The 20,444-nt window shown below is 40.0% G+C and overlaps 2 protein-coding genes across 6 annotated transcripts; one reads left to right on the top strand and one right to left on the bottom strand.

Moving 5' to 3' along the window:
- Positions 1-937: 937 nt before the first annotated feature.
- Positions 938-5,880, bottom strand: LOC121945989 (methyltransferase-like protein 27). The gene is made up of 6 exons (XM_042490377.2): positions 5,746-5,880; positions 3,444-3,578; positions 2,610-2,738; positions 2,361-2,496; positions 2,153-2,245; positions 938-1,514 (listed from the first exon to the last, which is right to left on the bottom strand). The coding sequence occupies exons 2-6, from the start codon at positions 3,558-3,560 to the stop codon at positions 1,285-1,287; spliced, it is 705 nt and encodes a 234-aa protein (XP_042346311.2). The 5' UTR covers positions 3,561-3,578; positions 5,746-5,880; the 3' UTR covers positions 938-1,284.
- A 4,885-nt stretch (positions 5,881-10,765) lies between these two features.
- Positions 10,766-20,330, top strand: LOC121946266 (methyltransferase-like protein 27). Of its 5 annotated transcripts, XM_088084773.1 has the most exons (7): positions 10,766-11,033; positions 12,704-12,841; positions 13,358-13,486; positions 13,976-14,111; positions 14,230-14,322; positions 16,341-16,420; positions 19,261-19,388. In XM_088084773.1, exons 2-7 carry the CDS (start codon positions 12,725-12,727, stop codon positions 19,261-19,263), a joined length of 558 nt encoding a protein of 185 aa, XP_087940899.1. In that variant the 5' UTR covers positions 10,766-11,033; positions 12,704-12,724; the 3' UTR covers positions 19,264-19,388. The 5 variants fall into 5 exon arrangements, with proteins under 5 accessions (XP_087940899.1, XP_087940896.1, XP_087940895.1 ...); XM_088084770.1 differs by lacking the exon at positions 16,341-16,420 and having other exon boundaries at positions 10,810-11,033; positions 12,707-12,841; positions 16,953-19,405; XM_088084769.1 differs by lacking the exon at positions 16,341-16,420 and having other exon boundaries at positions 10,810-11,033; positions 16,953-19,405.
- The last annotated feature ends 114 nt before the right edge of the window (positions 20,331-20,444 follow it).

Below are 20,444 nucleotides of genomic sequence, written 5' to 3'. Positions count from 1 at the left end.
CTGCCCACCTGATCTCCAAACTGACATAATTGCCTCTTTGACGAAAGTCACTTCCCTAATAACATCCACTTCTTCATAGCGTATTCTGAGATGTAATTTCCTCGAGGCTGCAAAGTCAAACTCAGCGACAGTCAGAGAAACAGAAACGGGCAGAAAGAAGAATCGGATTCATTCGATTTTATTTCATTTTCTGTGAAAGTGAACTGAAGGAAACACAGCACAGATGTTTCTCTCTCTCTGTCGTTAAAAATTTAAAGCAGAAACACATTTTTTTCATAATCAGAAATGACTATCACATTATTAGCAGACAACTTTGAAACCAAAGCAAATTAGTTTTATTTCTGTAAAAATCACAGGAAAGGCAGCGAGCAACGAAAAATGAAATTGGCAAAAATTAGCAAGAAATTGTAAAAAGTACAAGAAAATTAAAATAAATAAAAAAAACTCTAATGACTAGTGTTAGGTGTAGAAAAGTTAAATTAAACAAACAACACTTTTTTAATAGTTTTTTGTGTGCTCAGATGCCGTTTATAGACAGTCCCTTCAATCAGATTTAATTAATAACAATTTCAGAAAGAAAAGTTGTCAAATTTAATGGGTTCAACCCTGGGTTGGGGCGAGCCTCCTGTGTGGAGTCTGCGTGTTCTCCACGTGGGTTCTCTCCAGGTTCTCTCCGGGTTCTCCCGGTTCTCCCACAGTCCAAAGACACACATGTTTAGGGTAACTGGTGACTCGAAATGGCCTGTAGGTGTGAATGTGAGCGTAATTGGGTGTCTGTCTCTATGTGAGACAGCCTGGTGACCTGTCCAGAGTGTGTCCCGCCTCTCACCCAGTGACAGCTGGGACAGGCCCGACCGTTAGGAGGACAGTCGGTTTGGGACAATGAACGAAAGAGTGAATGAATAACTGACACACAGCAGGAGGTCAAACACAGAAATAAAGTGAAATACGATCCACATTGTGCATCTTTTAATGTACGAATTTACTGTCATGTTGGCATGAAAAACACACATTAAATGATAATTTTTTAGTATTTTGTGTTTAATAACTGAATGTTTATCACTGTGACGAAACTTTATTAGTCAGGAACAAGGCAGGTCAATGAAAAACATTCACTGTCCAATCATAGCTCGGGGAAGGACTGAGGGCGGGCCTTAATTCTACTGACCAATAGATCTGCAGAACAACGATCAAAATGTCCAGATAAGCATTTGTGTATTTAGTGACATTATGTTGAAAAAATACAGATCAGACAGTGAAGGATCGTATACGAGTGTGGAGTGACTAATTAATCGACTTCCTGTATATGTACATGCTTCCACCGAGGTACTGCTTATTCTGCTCATTTTTATTTTCAGTATAAGCATCAATCACGTATTTGTCTATCTCTTTGGCGTCCACGCAGGTCCACAGTTTCTCCGTCACCATCAGCTGATGCTCTTTTTCCAAAGACATCTTGTATTTGTTTCCAGCCTCTGACTTTGGCTCTATTCTCGTCATGCAAACGTAACCTCCTGCAGGGAAATTCATTATTAAATTAATGAAGACGTAAAGAAAAATACGTTTAATTACCATCTCAAGGCCTCTCCTTCTGTAAGACCCTTAAAGGTTAGAGTTTTTACAGTATGAATTTAGCACATTGACATTGAAATATAGTACATTTATTTTGCATTTTTATTCTCATAGAAAAAAATCAGTCAGTTTTTTGATACCCTTCATACAACTCAAATTTAATACTGAAATACTCATATTCACAAACAGCACTGAAAACTGTTATCAAGAGAAGCTGGTAATTGAAGTTTAGTGTTCAATATTCAGTTCCTATTATTCATTGATTAATTAATTAATAAAGAGAAATATTTATATGAAAGAAAGTAGTCACCCAAAAAGTTTTAATATGATGTGACAAATGTCTCCCTATAAGGACTGCTGAGAAGATGCTCAAAATATATGAACATTTAAGGATTTGCGGTAGTTTTACCGTAGATCACTGAGGTTTTGGTTGGATTCAGCAACGGCAGTGACGGAAATACCAATAAAGAAGGACAAATAGTTGAAAATAAAATTTTAAAAAATTGTGCATGTAATTTTAAAAGTAACATGCACCAGTGCACGGACACAGAAATAAATATTTTGAGATCCGGTTTGTTACCTGGTTTGGCGGCCTGGCAGAGCTCCCTGATGACACTGACCGGCACAGAGCATTCACGCAGAGCACCGACGATGATAACCACGTCGAACGCTCCTGAAACCAAAGGGAGGAGGCGTACGCTTATTTTATTTACGAAAATTTAGACCTCAGCTAAAGTCCAACCCCGTTCAACGGTAAAATGACACATCTGAGAATGAGTGTAGTGTACCAGTCTCTGCAGGCAGCGCTTCTGTTCCCAGTAAGGCCTCTTTGAGTTCCTCATAGAGACCAGTTTTGGCAGCTTGTTCCAGCATCCTTTTACTGCTGTCCACCCCCACAAAGTGCCTGAAGCCCAGTTCAAACATCTACAAACACGAGAAGAAGAAACTGTTTAACAGCAGCCTGGGGCATGTGGGGTTGGTTTAATGATCCAGGAACACTGAGGCTCTCATTTTCAGTGAAAAGTGTTTTTGCTCACCAGTTTAGCGACCAGTCCAGACCCACAGGCGACGTCCAGAACCCGAGCCTCCGAACGATTCCCAGAGAAGTTTGCATCCAGTAAATTCACCAACAGATTTGGTTCTCTGTAGTTCAGCGTCTTCATATCCTGTTGAGGTGTTAAAGTTCTCAGAATTACATTTTCTAGAAACAGCTCTGAATGTCTATGTGACAATTGTTTTTAAACTCATTAAATGCCTTTATCGCTGGTTTAGAGATGTAACAGTCAATTAATCTTTCTCAAATCTTTTATTTGATTTTACACCAGTATTATGGACACTAAAGACAAAGACATCCCAGATGTCAGTTAACTGGTCTCTGATTGACAAACAACATGTGCATCATGAACCGAACCAATTCTATAAACTTGTACTCTAATTTTAATTTTAACACCCCTCCCACCTTCACTCCATCTCGCGGCAGGAGGAATGTGCTTCCACTTAAACATGATGAGGTCACAAAATGCTATCGAGTCAGTGGGAAGTTCGGAGCTGCTTGTGTTTGGCCGTGCGAGGTTCAGGTTTATGAGTCATGCCAAAAACGGTCCCAAGCGTGTCGAACATTTGACACAAGACAAACTGAAAATAAATCTGCAACAACTCTGATGATTGTTTAATTGTTCCTGTCATTTTTAAACAGCTTCTCTAATGTGAGGATTTGCTGTTTTTCTCTGTTTGATGTGAGTTTTAACTCAATGTCATGGGGTTAACAGTTGGAAACTATCATTTTTGGGTCATCAGGGTTCATTGTACTTAGAGCTTTTCCCTTTAAGTCTCCATCAGACCTGAAGGAGGTTCAGTGTCTGTCCACTGACCTGGTCGTACGTCTCTGCCCAGGTGTCGAAGAACTCTGTCGTCTGCTGGGAATTGAAGCCTTTTCTGGTCTGAAGGAAAGCCCTCAAATCGTTCACAGTTCGGGTGGAGCCTGACATGATGAGACGAATTCAAACCTGCCAGAGAGGAGCCGTTCACATGATCGTAACGTGACACACAACAGACGTTTTCCCCGCAGTCAAACATGGAGTCACACTGAAACCAAAAGCAATAACTGAATTTCAAGAATTCTGTAAGTCTGTTGTAGTATATGATATAAGAGCAACACGTTCAAAAAACTGTCCTTTAGTTCGCTTTGCTCTCATGACTCTCAGCCGGCTCACATCCTCGTCTGACACGCTTTTCCATTAAATCCAGGTCCACAGCTTGATTTACTTCAATCATTTATTTCCATTTTTAAACAATCGGTCTTACCGCAGTGGATGGCAGAGATGGCTGATAAATCAAAAAAACAAAACAGCGCTTTGCAGAGGTCAAAAAACCGTGTGGCTGCAGGCCTGAACTGAGAGTGAAATCTGTCCTCCTGCACTCACCTATTTAATTGGCCAATTAAATACAATACTTATATAAATCAATCTAATCTAATCAAAATTTACATTTTATTTGATGTATACTAAAAATAACTTAATAAACCAAATGAAAATATTCACTAAATCTGTGAATATTATCATCAAATCAAATATTTGGCTCCAACATATGATTACAAGAAAACTCTCAGTGTGAGAACTGAGGAATCTTACACACTTTGGTTTCTTATTTTACATTTAAACGTACTTTCTGATGTGCATAGACTAAATTTAATACAGTTCACATTTTGAGTTCAACAATGATCATATTTCAATGTGCTAAGTATCTTTACATGTTGGGTTAATTAATGTCACCGGGTTTATGTTTTTCAGAACAAACACCTTTAACCAGTACTGTAGGGGCCCAGAGCATGCTATTAGATTACGACACTGAACAAACATGAATTTGCATTATTGTTTATCTTGTGCATTTTTTTCCTCCCTCTTACAAACATTACATTGACATGTCGTTGCGCTGTGTATTTGTTCTGAGCTGCCGCGGGACTGCAGATGCAAATTAGCTCTGAGCTATAATATAGCACAGTGCATCAAATGGTAACATTTAGGTTTTAAGGTGCACATGAACCCTTTTAAATAAAATAAGTAAATATACAAATAAATAAATGCAACACTCTTGTTTTTACTTCCATTTTTCACAGTTTTACGTAAAAGATCTAAGCCTTTTTAATTCACTCAGTAGATATATTTCAACAAATTTAGGTCTCAAATTTGTTGAAATTAATGTTGGTGAGCATTTCTGCCTACAAAGATAATCCATCCACCTACAAAGATGTGCCTTTGGATGGTTAGAATAAAAAGGCACTCTAAAATGTGCAGTTTGATGACATAACACAATGACACAGATGTCTTCAGTTCTGAGGGAGCGTGACAGTGACATGCTGACTGCAGCAGAGCTGTAGCTATCTTCATTTCACAAACATACGATGTCTCCATCGTCGTTTGACAGTACATCCAACTGGCCTCATGGCTTGGATAGACGTCTTTAGGTTAGTTCAGGTGAAATATACACGATGCAATGTAATACATCCATCGTAACTTTGTTCCCTGGTGAGATATAAAATTTAGAAATATGTATGTATGTGTGCAAAAGTTCCCCACACAAATTCTGAATGCTTGACACAGTGGCCAACAAGTGACTTAAAAACTGGCGTGGAAACATAAGTTTTGAATTAAATTAAATTGACATTATATTTGTGATTAGGAACTGGTCTTGACATTGCCTGTTTTTTTTTTGGTTTTTTTTAACAGAGGTGTAGAGCCAGTGGAGAGGGTCGACCCCCCAAAGGGCCAAAATGAATGTGGTCCCCTCAAGGGAAGAAAATTAGATTTTGACAACCTTATTTGACTTTATTTTTAATAATATACTGTTGATATTAAGCACCTACATCTGGAGAATTTGATCAAATATTTAAAATAATATTAACTCTAACAAAATAGAGGAATTTTGCTAATTTGACCAAAGTAATCACCTGGCATTGGAACAATGGATTTAAGGCATTTATCAAACTACTCAATCTCTTTGAATTTGAGACTTTTGGTCAAACAAAACAAAATATCTACCAAGAAACATGGTGATGAAACATTAATCAAGCGTCCACAGGTGTGTGAATATTTTCTACGTGACTATGTGTCGTTAGTTGCAGCTCTATAAAATAAAACCTGATTGTGATGAAAGTACAGATTGGTTTGTACTCACCTGTGTGAAGGCGATCAGGTAGAGAGGTGTGAGGGAGTGACAGCAGCGATGGAAGCAGGTTTTTAAGGCACTTCTTGGAGGCGTGCCTGAGCTCATACGTGATCAGACATGAAGACACAACCACATAAAGAAAACGTTCAAGGGTAAAGACATTGCAAAACAGGGAAGCATGTTGACTTTACATGAGAACTTGTAAAACAAAAATCTGAACTTGCATGTTTAACTTTTCACTTCTATAAAATATTCAGCTACATGAGCTGAATTTGAAGTAACAGAAAAAAAATCATGAGGGCCTTTAAAAAAAACCTGAACTTGAATGTTTAAAGTGTGACACGTAGAAAATATTCACACACCTGTGGTCTGAATTTGAGGTCACAAACGTGAAGCTTTGGTTGCAGTTTGGCCTTTCGTTCACAGAACAATGGCATTTTGGGGGCCTGAAAATGCAAACTTTTGAGACCGGTTTCCAGAGTGTAATTTTTTAAAAACGGCACCTCTTCAGTCTCTTTTGTCTGCATAAATTGGCAATGCGTGGATCCTGTGAAACCGATGATGGCAAGGCCGCACTTTGCGCATGCACGTGGCGTCCTTCTATGGTGTGTCATTACAAAGTTATACCACCAGCTACTGGCCTGGAATACGTACTATAATAATACAATAATAATACAATAATAATAATTTAAATTTTTTTGACACCATGGCCCCTTCTGCTGAAGCATGACTTTTCTACAACAGAGCAGCACTTATCAGCATCAGGAAAAGTTCTGTGGAGTTTGGACTGAATGCAGCAGAAAGGATCCCCACAAATGGCATATGCCGAGTGGCCAGTCAGACCAAACCAAACCAAAAGCTCCGGACAAAGAGAGGGAGGAGAGCCGGCATCAGGGCGAGGCTGACACGACTTGGACCGAACGCTGTTCCTCTACCAAGCCCTCTACTGGCTATTGACCGGTCACAGGAGAATAAAGTGGACGAGATGTGATTGAGGCTCACTCAGCAACAAATCAGAGACTGCTCTGCGCACATCTTCACAGAGACATGGTTAACCCCTAACATCCTGGATCAAGCTATTGCACCAGATGGGCGGACTTTGTTCAGAGCCAACAGGACACAAGACTCCAATGCAAATTCAAAAAATGCACTGCAGTAATTGTATGACACCATCAGCAGCAACATGCCCGAGCAACCACATGGATGCTGGCTGCTGATTTTAATCAGCTCATTCTTCAACTCCAAAGATGTATCAGGATCAAGGAATTTAGTTTTTTAAACTTTGTTTAAAAAATGTTTAAAAAATGACAAAAAAGTCTACCTTCTACCTTCCTCTACTAACGTATGAAAAACTTGTCGCTTGTCATTCTCAAATGACTGAACATTGAATGGACTGCAGTGTTTGTAGCTCCACCTTTAGTGCGACATTTTTGCGCTGGTTACCCCAAGCAGAAAAAAAAGTGAAACGAGCTAAACTGAATCAACCTGCCGGTGGAAACACACCATATGAGTCTCAGGATGAACTTCCTCTCAGAACACAAGGATCCTAATATATGACAAGAAATGCCAGCTCAGCCAGTTAATCAGGAGGGATTAGCTCACTGGTCTCACACGCTCATCCACTTGTCTGCATGGACCGGCGTGTATGTAAAGGCTTTAAACAATGACGCTTGTCATCACTGGAGGGAAAGGAGTGGCATGACAGTAAAATAAAATGTCCTTGAAGCCTGGACTCAGAGAACATGTTTGGCTGCAGGAAATAGGTCTGTATTCTGTATTCCTGTGATGTCTGCTCTTTATTTATTTCATTTATTTTATTTATTAACCTTTATTTAAACTGGGAAGGCCATGGAGAGCACACGGCACACTGAGTAAAAAACATGAGAATTCAGCGAGGGTAAATCATTGTTTTCATGGTGTGTTCAGTTCAGTCTTGCAAAATGTTGCTTTTGGTGAGAAAATTGAATAAAGCTGTTTGAAGGAGAAATTTGTTGATTTTTTTTGAACAGCAATGCAAAATAAATATGAGGAGGGAATTAAAATATATTGTATATAGCAAAGGGCTTTTGAAGCAGTTTATAAAGATGTTCTTTATGTGAAAGGTCATAATAAATTATTATTGATTATTATTTAATAAATCGTTCTCATACGTAAGTACGTATGAGAAGCTGGAACCATGAAATGTTTTGTGCATAAAAAATGACTTACATTAGAAAAAAATAGCTATCATTTATTTTTCTGATTAATAGGCTAATTGTTTAAGCTGCACTTGAATATTGTAGTATACTACCTGTATAATTTCATATTCGTAAAAAGTGCAGTATTTCCCTCTAAAGTGTAATGATGCAGAAGTGGAAAGTGGCATGAGATTAACACAAACAAATTGTGGATATGAGCAAAAATAAGAGAAAATTTGTTGTATATCGTTTCTTGCATGAGACACGTTGTTTGATAAATGTGTACACCGCAAAGCCCTCTGAGGCAAACCATGTTTTGTGATATTGGATATCGGACGATACGACTACAAAGTCGTTCATCGAACTGCGGCCTAGGGTTTCCTGATGCATTGTTAAGAATGAATAAGGATTTGACTGATCTTAACTACCATACAAGACTGAAGTCATGATTTAAATAGCAATAAACTGCAACCTACTCCTCTACCATGGTAAGGTGCTATGAAAAAACGGTCTACTGGAGTAAACAGAGATGACGCAAGGGGGAACTATCTGTGCAGCGAGACGCAATGTATTTGTGTGTATTTAATAATAATAATAATAATAATAATAATAATAATAATAATAATAATAATAACTTTTATTTAACCGGGTATGTTCCATTGAGATCAATTTTGCAAGAGAGACCTTGCCAAGAATGGTAGCTCATACAGTTACACATTATTTAAACACATAATTACATTAAACTTAAACATAGAGGATAAAAATAACAATTCGATTTACAAAAATCTGTTTAAAAACAAAACAAAACATTGCACTTGTTGGGGTACAGGTGTGCTTAAGTCATTAATCTTGTGCCCTGCGTGCACAATGACTCATATAACGCTTAAAAGTACTGGGTCAGGGAGAGACAGGTAGTCAGACTTCGTGAACTGACACGCTTTTGTTGCTGGTCAGGGAAAGGAAGAGTCGACCCAGAGCTCTGTAATTTCATTCCTTCACTTTCAGACTAGGAGACTTTGGTAACATGACAACACAAAACTTTAGATCTTCCCAGTCGCAGTCCTTCCTCATCGGTTGTCTCACTTTTCCTCTTCTCCACTCTTGCATCTGCCCCGTGCTCATCTGGCTTCCTGATACGACTGCAAAACATTTGCAAAGTAAACACATTCTTCGTTATACAATTTCAACACCATAGTTCTTTTAAAACACAGCCACAACTTCACATCTTCTTTAAGATTAAATGAGTTTAATGAGATTAATGACTTAAGCTTACCTGTACTCCAATACACTTAAGTGAAACATTTGCACTCATAAGACCTAGATATAATGGGATTTAGCATTGACTTAAAAGCATTCAAAGTAATACATTTTTGAAGTTTGAGCTCTGACTGCAAAATGTTCCATGAAGTTGGAGCAGCAAACCTAAAAGCTTTCTTCCCCATTTCTGTTCTGACCTTAGGAACAGTAAAAAGTAAAAAGTCCTGAGAATGGAGACTATTTGAGTGCGAGTGTGGGGAGAAAGCAGAGTACAGTTTTTAGAAAAAAGCCATAAAACACGTTTTGATATCAACCCCTGTGGGGGGCGTACCCCATGTGTTTCTGCAGACCAGCAGCTGCACAGACTGTCCATCAGTGTCTCATACAGTAATACTGTTCAGTCATACTTCAAAAACACACAACTGTCCTTTATTGAGACACACAAGCTGCGCTGCCACCCTCTGTCACTGTTTTGGGTGTCACTCTGTCACTGTTTTGGGTGTGTGCTGCTGTCATGGATACTTGTTTCACTTTCTGCTCCAGCTGCCTTTTAGTTGATTTCTTACCAAACACAATGTGTACCTCTCTGGCCTCCATGAACGCTGCCATCGCAGCCAGCATTTTTTGGTTTAAACCATTGTGAGAATGGTACAATGCGATGTTTTCTTCCAGTTTCCAGAACGTTCCTCTTAAAGTTAGGGTAACATTCACTATAAACATCCACTTTATTTCATTATTTTTAAATTGCATCACATCACATCACATCACATCACATTACATTTTCATTTTAAAAAATGTTTTGTAATCTCAGGCCTCAGAAACATGTTCTGAACGTTACTAAAAATGTATCTGGACTTTGGTACTGTCTGGAATGCAGCATTAGTTTCATCTATGTCCCATTCACTAACACAAAGGGGCTAAACTGCTGTGACCATCGTAAATTATGCAAACATACCTTGATCTGGTTAAGCTGGTTTTTTTTCAGCAGAAAAGTGCCCCTTGAGCCTGCTGTGAGTGGTCTCTCACACTCTTTCAACTCTTTCGCTCAGGTGAGTACCAACTCTTTTCATCCTTTTATCACAATCAGGCTGCATCAGGGCTTAAGACACCACGTTAAAGTTGGCATCAAACATTGTTCTGATTTAAATTATGGTCACATCACAACCTACATTCAACCAAATATTGACGGCTCACAATGCTGGTGGCCATCTGCAGAGGCGGTCCTGGGTAGTTTTGCGCCCTGGGCGAACCCCCCCAAAAAGTCATCCATTAACATCGTATTATCTAAGCATAATGCCTCAAATTTTAATAGTTGCTAGTTCAGCAAAGCTAAAAACCAAATACAGTCGTCTTCTGTGGCTAAGTAGCAGCATATTAGCAAGAGGATAATAAATAGCGTATAAGCTACTGTTTCATTACCTACAATTAACGTCACTCCTGCATACCTGCATACCTTTTATCTTTTGAGCGTTTCTCCTCTTCTTCTTTCCCTTTCTTTCTGAACTGGACATCTGATGGTTTCTTTGGTCTTTTGTCCATGATACACCCTTGACTCAATATAACATCATCACCTTTTCCCTCCGTCAAACGCCCATGTGGTGATGCTCAGCATATTCCAACATGCTCTTATGTTGAAAGGACTGCAGCAGGCAGTAGTTGTGGGCGGAAGCTCTGTGTTGCGTATTGAGAGTTATGCAGACGCTTGACGGATTTAATGCGGTCAGACATTAAAGTGAGTTCCGGTAAAAATCCGACAGTTGTGGCAGTTTTTATATTTTCACATAGCGCAATAAATGTAAAAGTATCTATGTTAATTTTATGAATGAAATACAATTTATTTGGAAGCAGCTGGGGTCATAACAGGTCAGGTTTGAATTACATACTGTACATTTTGTATATATTCTCTATCTCTTCCTTTTGTAAATACAATTACATGTCTATGTCTGTCTTTTTTTCTATTTTTCTTATTCCTAACTTATTTCCCTCCCTTGTACTGTGAGCATTGCCAACCCGGAAAAAAATCCTTGTTCCTCATTTGTTGAATTTGGCCAATAAACGTGATTCTGATTCTGATCCTGATTCTGATTCTGAGTCCATCCCTCACCCCCCTCCGTGCTTTTCCTCTGAGAGTTAAACTCAGCCTGCTCTCAGCCTCTGCAGCTGTGAGCTGATCGCCCTCCTGTCTCCCTGCTGCCTTTTCTTCTGACGCACACAACCTGTATACATGACTCACAGCAGAAAGTTGACATGATAGTAAGGGCGCCCCGCACCTGCTCCACTAACGTGACGTGGAAATGAGCGGTAGAAAACTTGCGGTTTTTATTTATTTATCTATTTATCTATTTATCTATTTATTTATTTATTTATTTATTTATTTATTTTGCGGGTGCTCGTGCGCCCCCAAATAGATTGCGCCCTGGGCGGTCGCCCACATTGCCCACAGCAAAAACCGTCCCTGGCCATCTGGGAATCAATGCGTCAACACTTCAACACAATATCCCTTAAAAATGGACACTAATATGGTTTTAACAATCTGGGTTGTGTTTTTAAGAGTCATGGTTCATACCGTACTCTTTCCAGAGGCTCTCTGACATCCGTGACTAAAACTACTGAAACTGAAACTCAGTTCACTTGAATCCATTGATCAGTTCAGATCGCTGATCACAATAATACTGTAAAGGCTGCAGCCGTGGGCGTCACACCCGTAGGGGATGGGGGTGTTTTTTCCTTTTTCCTAAGGCGTCATTTGTTAAGCCATTTGACCAAACCCACTGGTCCACTGGTCCCGGCAGCCCGGGAAAGTAAACCGTTTGTCACGGAGCTATCATCCCTCGCCGCTAAATAACAACACGATGTCTAGGTCTTGCTAACTAACTAAGTTAATAGAAGCTAGGTGAAGTTAATGGGTCAAACTGACAGTTTGAAGAGACATCCACTGATTTTGACATTAGCATCATTATTCTTTTTGTTAGGAATGCTGAAAATCAACAGACCATTGACTTCTTTTTCAAGTCAAATTGTCCTGTAAGCGGAGTTGTGTGACAGGAGGGAAAGAAAAAGCTTTCGGTTAGGGTACATTTTGAATGTGATATTGTTTGAATATCCTCATGAAGAAAATCTAAAAATGCATTGCTTTAGCTTTTGAGACTAAAACAAGGGCTGACGGAGGTCGCGGTGCTCCTGTGCTTCAGCTTCCTCAAGAACCCCCCACATTTGAAATTGCTGCTCCACCCCTGGCTGCAACTGTCTTATTATTTTACTTATATTAAGTGTATTGATTAGATTATTTTATTACTCTTCTTGTTGTGCACTTTTATGTTTTATTTTTGTGTGATGAATTTTTCTCCGTGTCATTGTGAATGAGAGTTCGCTCTCAATGATCCATCAAGACTAAATAAAGATTGAGTGAATGAAAATTCATGTTCTTAAAATGTTAAAATACAAAAAGAAAAAGAGAAAAGAGACACAATTTGTGCTGGGGACCAAAACTTGAACCTAAATTAGAACTGACGTAAGTTCAGTCTCCTCTTCAGTAGGTTTGAAGTCTCCTCATCATGTCAGACGGCAGCAGAACTGTGGACGACGTCAAAGCCCTCCATCAGACCCTCGAAGGCTTCGATTCACAGCTGACGTCCAAGTTTTATGACACGTGGGCAGAGACATACAACCAGGTCAGTGGACAGAAACTTGTCCTCCTTCAGGTCAGATGGAGACTTGAAGGAAACACTAAAAAACAAACTGTCTTTTAAGCATCAAACACACATTCTCTGTTGCCTCTGCAGGCCCAGTGTGTAGGATTTAGGGGGATATAAGGATAGAAGTTAAATATAATATAATAATCACCTAAAAAAAGAATTGATGTGTTTTTGTTACCTAAGAAAGATTTTGTTTTTTTTATATCTACGTGTGGAGCGAGTCCTCGTCTCCAGCTGTCTCCCTCTCTCACTTTCGGGGGGGGGGTCATTTATATTGGGGGACGGCTGCAGGTTAGGGTTAGGGTTAGGGGTTAGGGTACGGGGGTAGGATTAGGGTTAGGGCGTGCCTCAGAGCGAGGACTGACTCAAAAGTACTTGCACTGCACGCCATAACAGCTGTGATTCAGCCGTAGGCAAGAGGCCGAAAAATCGTCACACCGATGATCAGAGTAACTGTGTCAATAACACAACTGTTTAATGTCACATTAACAGGATATGAAGCTAATGAACTACAGATCACCAAATCTGGCAGTCAATATCCTGGATGCCAACTTCTCTGGGAATCGTGAAGAGGCTCGCGTTTTGGACGTGGCCTGTGGGTCTGGACAGGTCGCTAAACTGGTGAGCCAGAAACACTTAAACAGAGACGCTCGGTGTTCCTCGATAATCAACTTTACTGTAGAGTCAAGAGTCATCCCAGTTCTGCAGTCCTGGTCACCTTATTCCTGCAGAGTGAGCTGGCTGAGATGTATGAGGGGCCGTGAGGGACATTATTCAGAATTACCTCACACATTCACACATGAAAACAATCCCATTCACCTACACAACTGAAAACCACACACACACGCAACTGAAACGCAACACACACACACACACATACACAAGTGAGCGACTCTCACACAAGCAACTAAATTATTATTCTCACACACTCCTGAAATGTTCTCATATAATGTGGTGAAGAACATTTAAACATACACATGAAAATATTACATATAATACAGTAACAGAAATTCACTACTGTGTGAAATGCAGTCATGTGAGATAGTAAAAAGCCTTCACACGCACCAACGACATGCTCTCATGTAAAACATCCTGTCCTTGTGTTTCTAGATGGTTGAACTGGGCTTCAGGGACTTTACTGGAGTGGACGGCAGTAAAGGCATGCTGGAACTCGCTGCTAAGACAGGCCTCTATCGGGAGCTCAAACTGGCCTTACTGGGACCAGAACAACTGCCTGCACAGACTGGTACACTATACTCACACTTCATACGCTCTGATTCACCCACGGCTCATCTTTAAGGGTTAAAACAGTGATTTCTGGTCACTGAATCTTTGCTCTTCTTCCTGTGTTCTCCTGGTTTCAGATATGTTTGATGCGGTGATCATCGCCGGTGCGATGGATGTTGGGTTTGCACCGGTCAGTGTTGTCAGAGAGCTCTGCGCCGCCGCCAAACCAGGTAACCAACAACCGCTTTTATCAGCCAGGTGAACATCGTTAGTGATACCGAAGAACAGATAATGAAAACCTGGAGCCTTTCAGCTTCAGTGTCTTACTTAAACTGAGGCCCAACACAGGCACAGATGCAGGTAAAATTCAACTTAAACACAAGAGACTTGTGCTCCAGAAAAGGATAAGCACTCAATGAGGATCCTAGGGTCACTGATCAGCAATTATGACCTAAATATGAATGCCAGAGAGAGGTCAGAGAGAGGTCAGAGAGAGGTCAGAGAGAGTCAGAGAGAGGTCAGAGAGAGGTCAGAGAGAGGTCAGAGAGAGTCAGAGAGAGTCAGAGAGAGTCAGAGAGAGTCAGAGAGAGGTCAGAGAGAGTCAGAGAGAGTCAGAGAGAGGTCAGAGAGAGTCAGAGAGAGGTCAGAGAGAGTCAGAGAGAGTCAGAGAGAGGTCAGAGAGAGGTCAGAGAGAGTCAGAGAGAGGTCAGAGAGAGGTCAGAGAGAGTCAGAGAGAGGTCAGAGAGAGTCAGAGAGAGGTCAGAGAGAGGTCAGAGAGAGTCAGAGAGAGTCAGAGAGGTCAGAGAGAGGTCAGAGAGAGTCAGAGAGAGTCAGAGAGAGGTCAGAGAGAGGTCAGAGAGAGGTCAGAGAGAGGTCAGAGAGAGGCAGAGAGAGGTCAGAGAGAGGTCAGAGAGAGTCAGAGAGAGTCAGAGAGAGGTCAGAGAGAGGTCAGAGAGAGTCAGAGAGGTCAGAGAGAGGTCAGAGAGAGTCAGAGAGAGGTCAGAGAGAGGTCAGAGAGAGTCAGAGAGAGGTCAGAGAGAGGTCAGAGAGAGGTCAGAGAGAGTCAGAGAGAGGTCAGAGAGAGGTCAGAGAGAGGTCAGAGAGCAGCGAAGACTAACACATCTTTGGGGTCATCAGGTGGGAACCTCCTTTCATCAGTGTTTCACCTAGTTGGTCCCACAACACCTCCAGGAGGCTGCACAGTGAACAAAGCTGCTCCCCTAGTGCTCAGCTCTCACTGCTCCTATGCAGCCCAAACAGCCCTGCCACCTTCAACAGACCCTGGCTCGGTTAATGCGAGCTCCAGGTAGTGGCAGCACCAGCTGGCTATCACAGATACAAGGCTAAACTACTACAAAGCTATCACAGATACAAGGCTAAACTACTACAAAGCTATCACAGATACAAGGCTAAACTACTACAAAGCTATCACAGATACAAGGCTAAACTACTACAAAGCTATCACAGATACAAGGCTAAACTACTACAAAGCTATCACAGATACAAGGCTAAACTACTACAAAGCTATCACAGATACAAGGCTAAACTACTACAAAGCTATCACAGATACAAAGCTAAACTACTACAAAGCTATCAGTGTTACAGGGCTAAGCTACACTATAACATTGCTATCACAGATACAAGGCTAAGGCTAAGCTATGCTAGCCATGCTAGCTAGGCTAGTTATCACATGGCTATCACAGCCAACAGACAGATACCACAGGCTACCACAGGTACAAAGCTAAGCCAAGTTAACACATGGCTATCCCCCAGGAGGCTAAACTGGGCTAACTAAACTAGCTAGGCTGGCTATCACATGGCTATCACAGCCCAAACAGCAATACCACCTTCAGCAGACCCAGGCTCTATTTATGCAGACTCCAGGTAGTGACTGTGCTGATGCTACCTTCCCTAGCACATGCATCACAATTGCCAAAATACTACAACTCACATACAAGACTCAAGCTAAGGGGAATAAGGGTGAATGGACAGGCAGCATGGTCTCACACAAAGAGACTCACACAGGCCACTCCCACTCCTAAATACCTTCACACCTCCTGGATTTTCTCCTGAGAGGACTGATTGGTGGATCTCTCCACATGATCTCCAGGAGTTGTCCGTTCAGTGGGTCCCCCTGCTGGTCCCCAACTACCATTGTCCCCCCTAATCCAAATCCACTGACTGGATTTAACGGCCTCATCTGACATTTCCCTCACTGTCTTCTCAAACTCTGTCCCCGTACTCCCAGTTCCCCCAGGAGAGAGACAGCTGATCCAGCTACAAATCCCCTACATCCCACTTCAGCTGGGCGAACCCAGCCTCATTTTGGTATTTATGGGTCACTTTGTGATGATTTTGCGTAATTTATTTGTTTTGCATCTCGTGTCCCTTTATAGTCATTCTGTGTCACTTTGTGGTTGTTTTTTGTCATCTTGTAGCTGTGTTGCAGCTCCTTGTGGTCCTTTTGTGTGTCTGTGTGATAATTTTGCATCAGACTGGAGTGTTGTCTCTCTTTGTCAGGAAAACAAATGACATACATTTATTCAATGAACATTTTGTAAATATGCTGATTAAAAAAAATCTACAAATTTTAGGGCAGGATTAAGTTCCTCTCGAATATATTTGCTGTTATAAATAAGTAGAATACACAAAGCTTATAATTTATAAGAAACAGAGTTATATGTGTCGATGCAGCTCAGTCAAGGCCTCAACAGACGGTGAAGAAACCTAATAATACATATAAAACACCAAATTTACAGCTGGTGAGAGAAAGTGTACAGTCTGTTAGAGTTTGGACGTGTCGTTGACGTGTTGTTTATATAATAACAAACTATAACTACATAAACTGTGCTTTCTACAGGAGGTTTTATCTGCATTTCTAGAGGCGATCACACAGCAACATCATCAATCCAATACAAGAAGGAACTGGAGAGAGAGCTGCAGCTGATGGAGGACGAGGGACTGTGGACTCAAGTAGGAATCAACGAGACGGACAAATACATGGAAAACCCACATCTGAGCATTGAGAGAGCTGAGGAGCTGCAGCAAAAGGGGCGATACATCAGCGGGAAGGTTTATCTGTACAAGAAATCCATCAATTCTAATCAGAAGTGATGGCAACATTCAGCAGAAATTAAAGGAAAAATCATCTTACAATTGAGTTACAATAAATGTGACAAACAAATATTTAACAGCTCCTTTATCTTCATGGTGCCTCTGTCATTGTGGTGCTGCAGACTCTGCGTCCTCTCAGAACAGCTGCGTGTATACTGAGATCCTGCCACAGTCATTCTGCATACAGGCTCACTTTATTGTTTCTGATACACTCCTTACAGTGCAACTTAGATACAACATCAGTGATGTAATCCGGGGTCAGGTGGTGTTTCAGGTCTTTCAATATCAGATACCCTAACCCAGGTGGCCCAGCTGGGGTTGATCAGTTTGTGTCTAATACCCCTTTTCCACTCAAATTAGTGCATATTTTTTAAACCAGCTAAAAGTAGGTTATAGATTGTTTTTCGATTGCCTGCAGAGCAGAACTGTGAACCATGTGAGGCCACGCTGCTGGACGAGCTGAACACATTTACGCTCGCTTTGACCTCCTCAAAAAGGACTCAGCTGTGAAGTCTACTCTGCCTCCAGAGGACCGGCCACGCTCAGTGGCCACAGCAGATGTGAGAAAACTCCTGCTGAGAGAGTGAATATAAACAAGTCCGCAGGCCCAGACAACATACCTGGACGTGTACTAAAAACTTGTGTTGATCAGCTAGTTAATGTTATAACTGACATTTTTAACATCTCACTCTCACGAGACTGTTACCTCCTGCCTCGCGACAGTCATCGTCGTCCCCGTCTCCAGTTCCTTCTTGTATTGGATTGATGATGTTGCTGTGTGATCGCCTCTAGAAATGCAGATAAATCCTCCTATAGAAAGCACAATTTATGTAGTTAGAGTTTGTTTACTACTGGAGGAAGCATATTATATCAACAGCACATCTAATTGCACATATTAACACAACCATAAAAAGAAAACATGGATCCAGACTCTAACAGACTGTAGGAGCTTCAGGAGCATTGAGAACTTAACTTTCTCTTATCAGCAGTAAATTTGGTGCTTTATGTGTATTATTAGGTTTCTGCACTGTCTGTTGGTGCCTTGACTAAACTGCATTGACACATATAATTCTGTTTCTTATGAATTATAGGCATTGTGTATTCTACTGATTTATAACAGTAAATATATTTGGGAGAAACATAATACTGTAAAATTACATCATGTAAAATCATATTCAAAACCATTTCAAATTTATTTATAGATCACATTTAGAAACATTAGTTGACCAAAGTGTTGTACAAAAAGCAAAAACCATTAAAACAACACGGTAAAGCACAAAGATAGAAAACAAATTAGTAAAATAAAATATAAACTACACCTATATAAACAATCTAAAAGCAACACAAAGGCCAGTTTAAAATACAAAATGACAATAATAATAAAAGGCAACACTCGTGATTTAAAAGCCAGACAATAAAATGAGTTTTAAAGATGGGAATTAAAAACAGGTAGTGTAGAGGCCAGCCAAAAGGCAACTCGTTCACATTACTCATTTACTTTCTATTTTGATTAAGATAAAAGTTTTAAAGGTGGTTTATAAACTAAATATTACATCTTATTGGTTTGTTGACCTTTAATTATTGCAAAAGATCCCCTTTGTCAATGTTAATATCTGGTCAGATAATTAACCATTTTTTTCTTTTTTTGCTGTTGTTTACATTCCCCCTGATTCAGACTAAACAAGTGCACAAGGCTGACTTTTTTATTTATTCTGCCTTATGTTGCATGAAATGATTACAACTGTGTTTTATTGTATGGCCTTCAATGACAACAAATAAACCTCGAAGCCTATGTTTTTTATGAGGGAGATCTCAGCACAAAAACTTTTCTGGCTTCTCCCTGGTGAAAACAAAAGCACAAATTCAAAGGTTTATTCAATAAATAAATAAACAAACAAATACATAAATAAATAAAATGATGATAAGCTGGAAATTTCAGTTAACTTCCTGTTTGAATGAAACATTTATAATCAGATGTCCGTCTGATGTATATTAAGATATTAAATGTTTTTGTACTTATAAGTACAGTTCCTGTTTATTATCTAACTCTGTAGTGACGCAGCACAGGGGGCGGGGCCTCCACTCCCGCGAGGACCACTCCGGCGAGGAGGAGAATACAGAGAGGTCTCACTCTGTTCACATATCTGGAAACCAAAGAAGCTCGACGACAGGTCAACAGAAAACTGCAGTCATGATGCACCCGAAATAAACGCTGCAATAATGCCCTGTGGACGCCCCTGTGGTGGATATAGTAACAACAACAACAATAATAATAACAATAATAATAATAATATATTTTTCTTTCCTGTTGATAGGGATGTGCAGTTATGTTTTGAATGAACTGCCTTAAAAAATGCAATTTTCTGATATAAAAGTATTAATAAAGTATCTTTCTATCTATTCGTCTGTCTGTCTGTCTAACAACAACAACAATAATGCTAATAATGCTAATGCTAATAATAATAATAATAATAATAATAATAAAAATGATGATGATGATGATAACAGACATTTTGTGGTTTTACAATGCTTTTGTTTTTAACATCTGAATCCTGATCACTATTTGCTTCAATTGTTTGGGTGATGAGCGCGACACCTTTTCCCCATGAAACTCTGGCAGTGTTTTGTAGACTATTAAACTTCACCCGGCTTGAGGGTGAGTTGATAAATAAATCGACAAAAAAAAAAAAAAAAAATTTAGAAAAGTGAAGTGACATCGTTTTATTTATTTATCAACATTTTGTGTTTAGTAGTTTCTAAGAACCACTAAACGCAAAATGTTGATAAATAAATAAAACATCTTGATAAAACAAATAAAAAACTAGTTTAAATAAAATCAATTTATGATCAAAATGATAGAAAAACCATAATCATAACAACACTATTATTATTATTATTGTTATTATTATTATCATCAGGGCCGGCTCTTGGCATAGGCGATATAGGCAGTCGCCTAGGGCGCCATCTGCTGGAGGGGCGCCGCCAGTCCCCCTTGGCCTCGAGGGAAAATAATAATAAAATAATAATTTTCTATGCCCACTGGCGCCCTCACTTAGTGTTTTCTGTGTAGAAAATTATATATTAACATTACAAATAAATAAACAGTGACTTGTTCCTAAATTATGTGTGAGCACGTGATGTGTCGTTATTGGGTGCGGAGGTGCGGGTTAGGGTTAGGGCGCTCAGGGCACCAAATTGGGTAGAGCCGGCCCTGATTATCATCATTATGACAGCTTGA

The sequence above is a fragment of the Plectropomus leopardus genome, chromosome 11 (assembly GCF_026936395.1).
Source record: "Plectropomus leopardus strain MGB_pleo_1.0 chromosome 11, ASM2693639v1, whole genome shotgun sequence".
Lineage (NCBI taxonomy): Eukaryota > Metazoa > Chordata > Actinopteri > Perciformes > Serranidae > Plectropomus > Plectropomus leopardus.
This window is presented reverse-complemented; position numbering and strand designations above follow the sequence as displayed.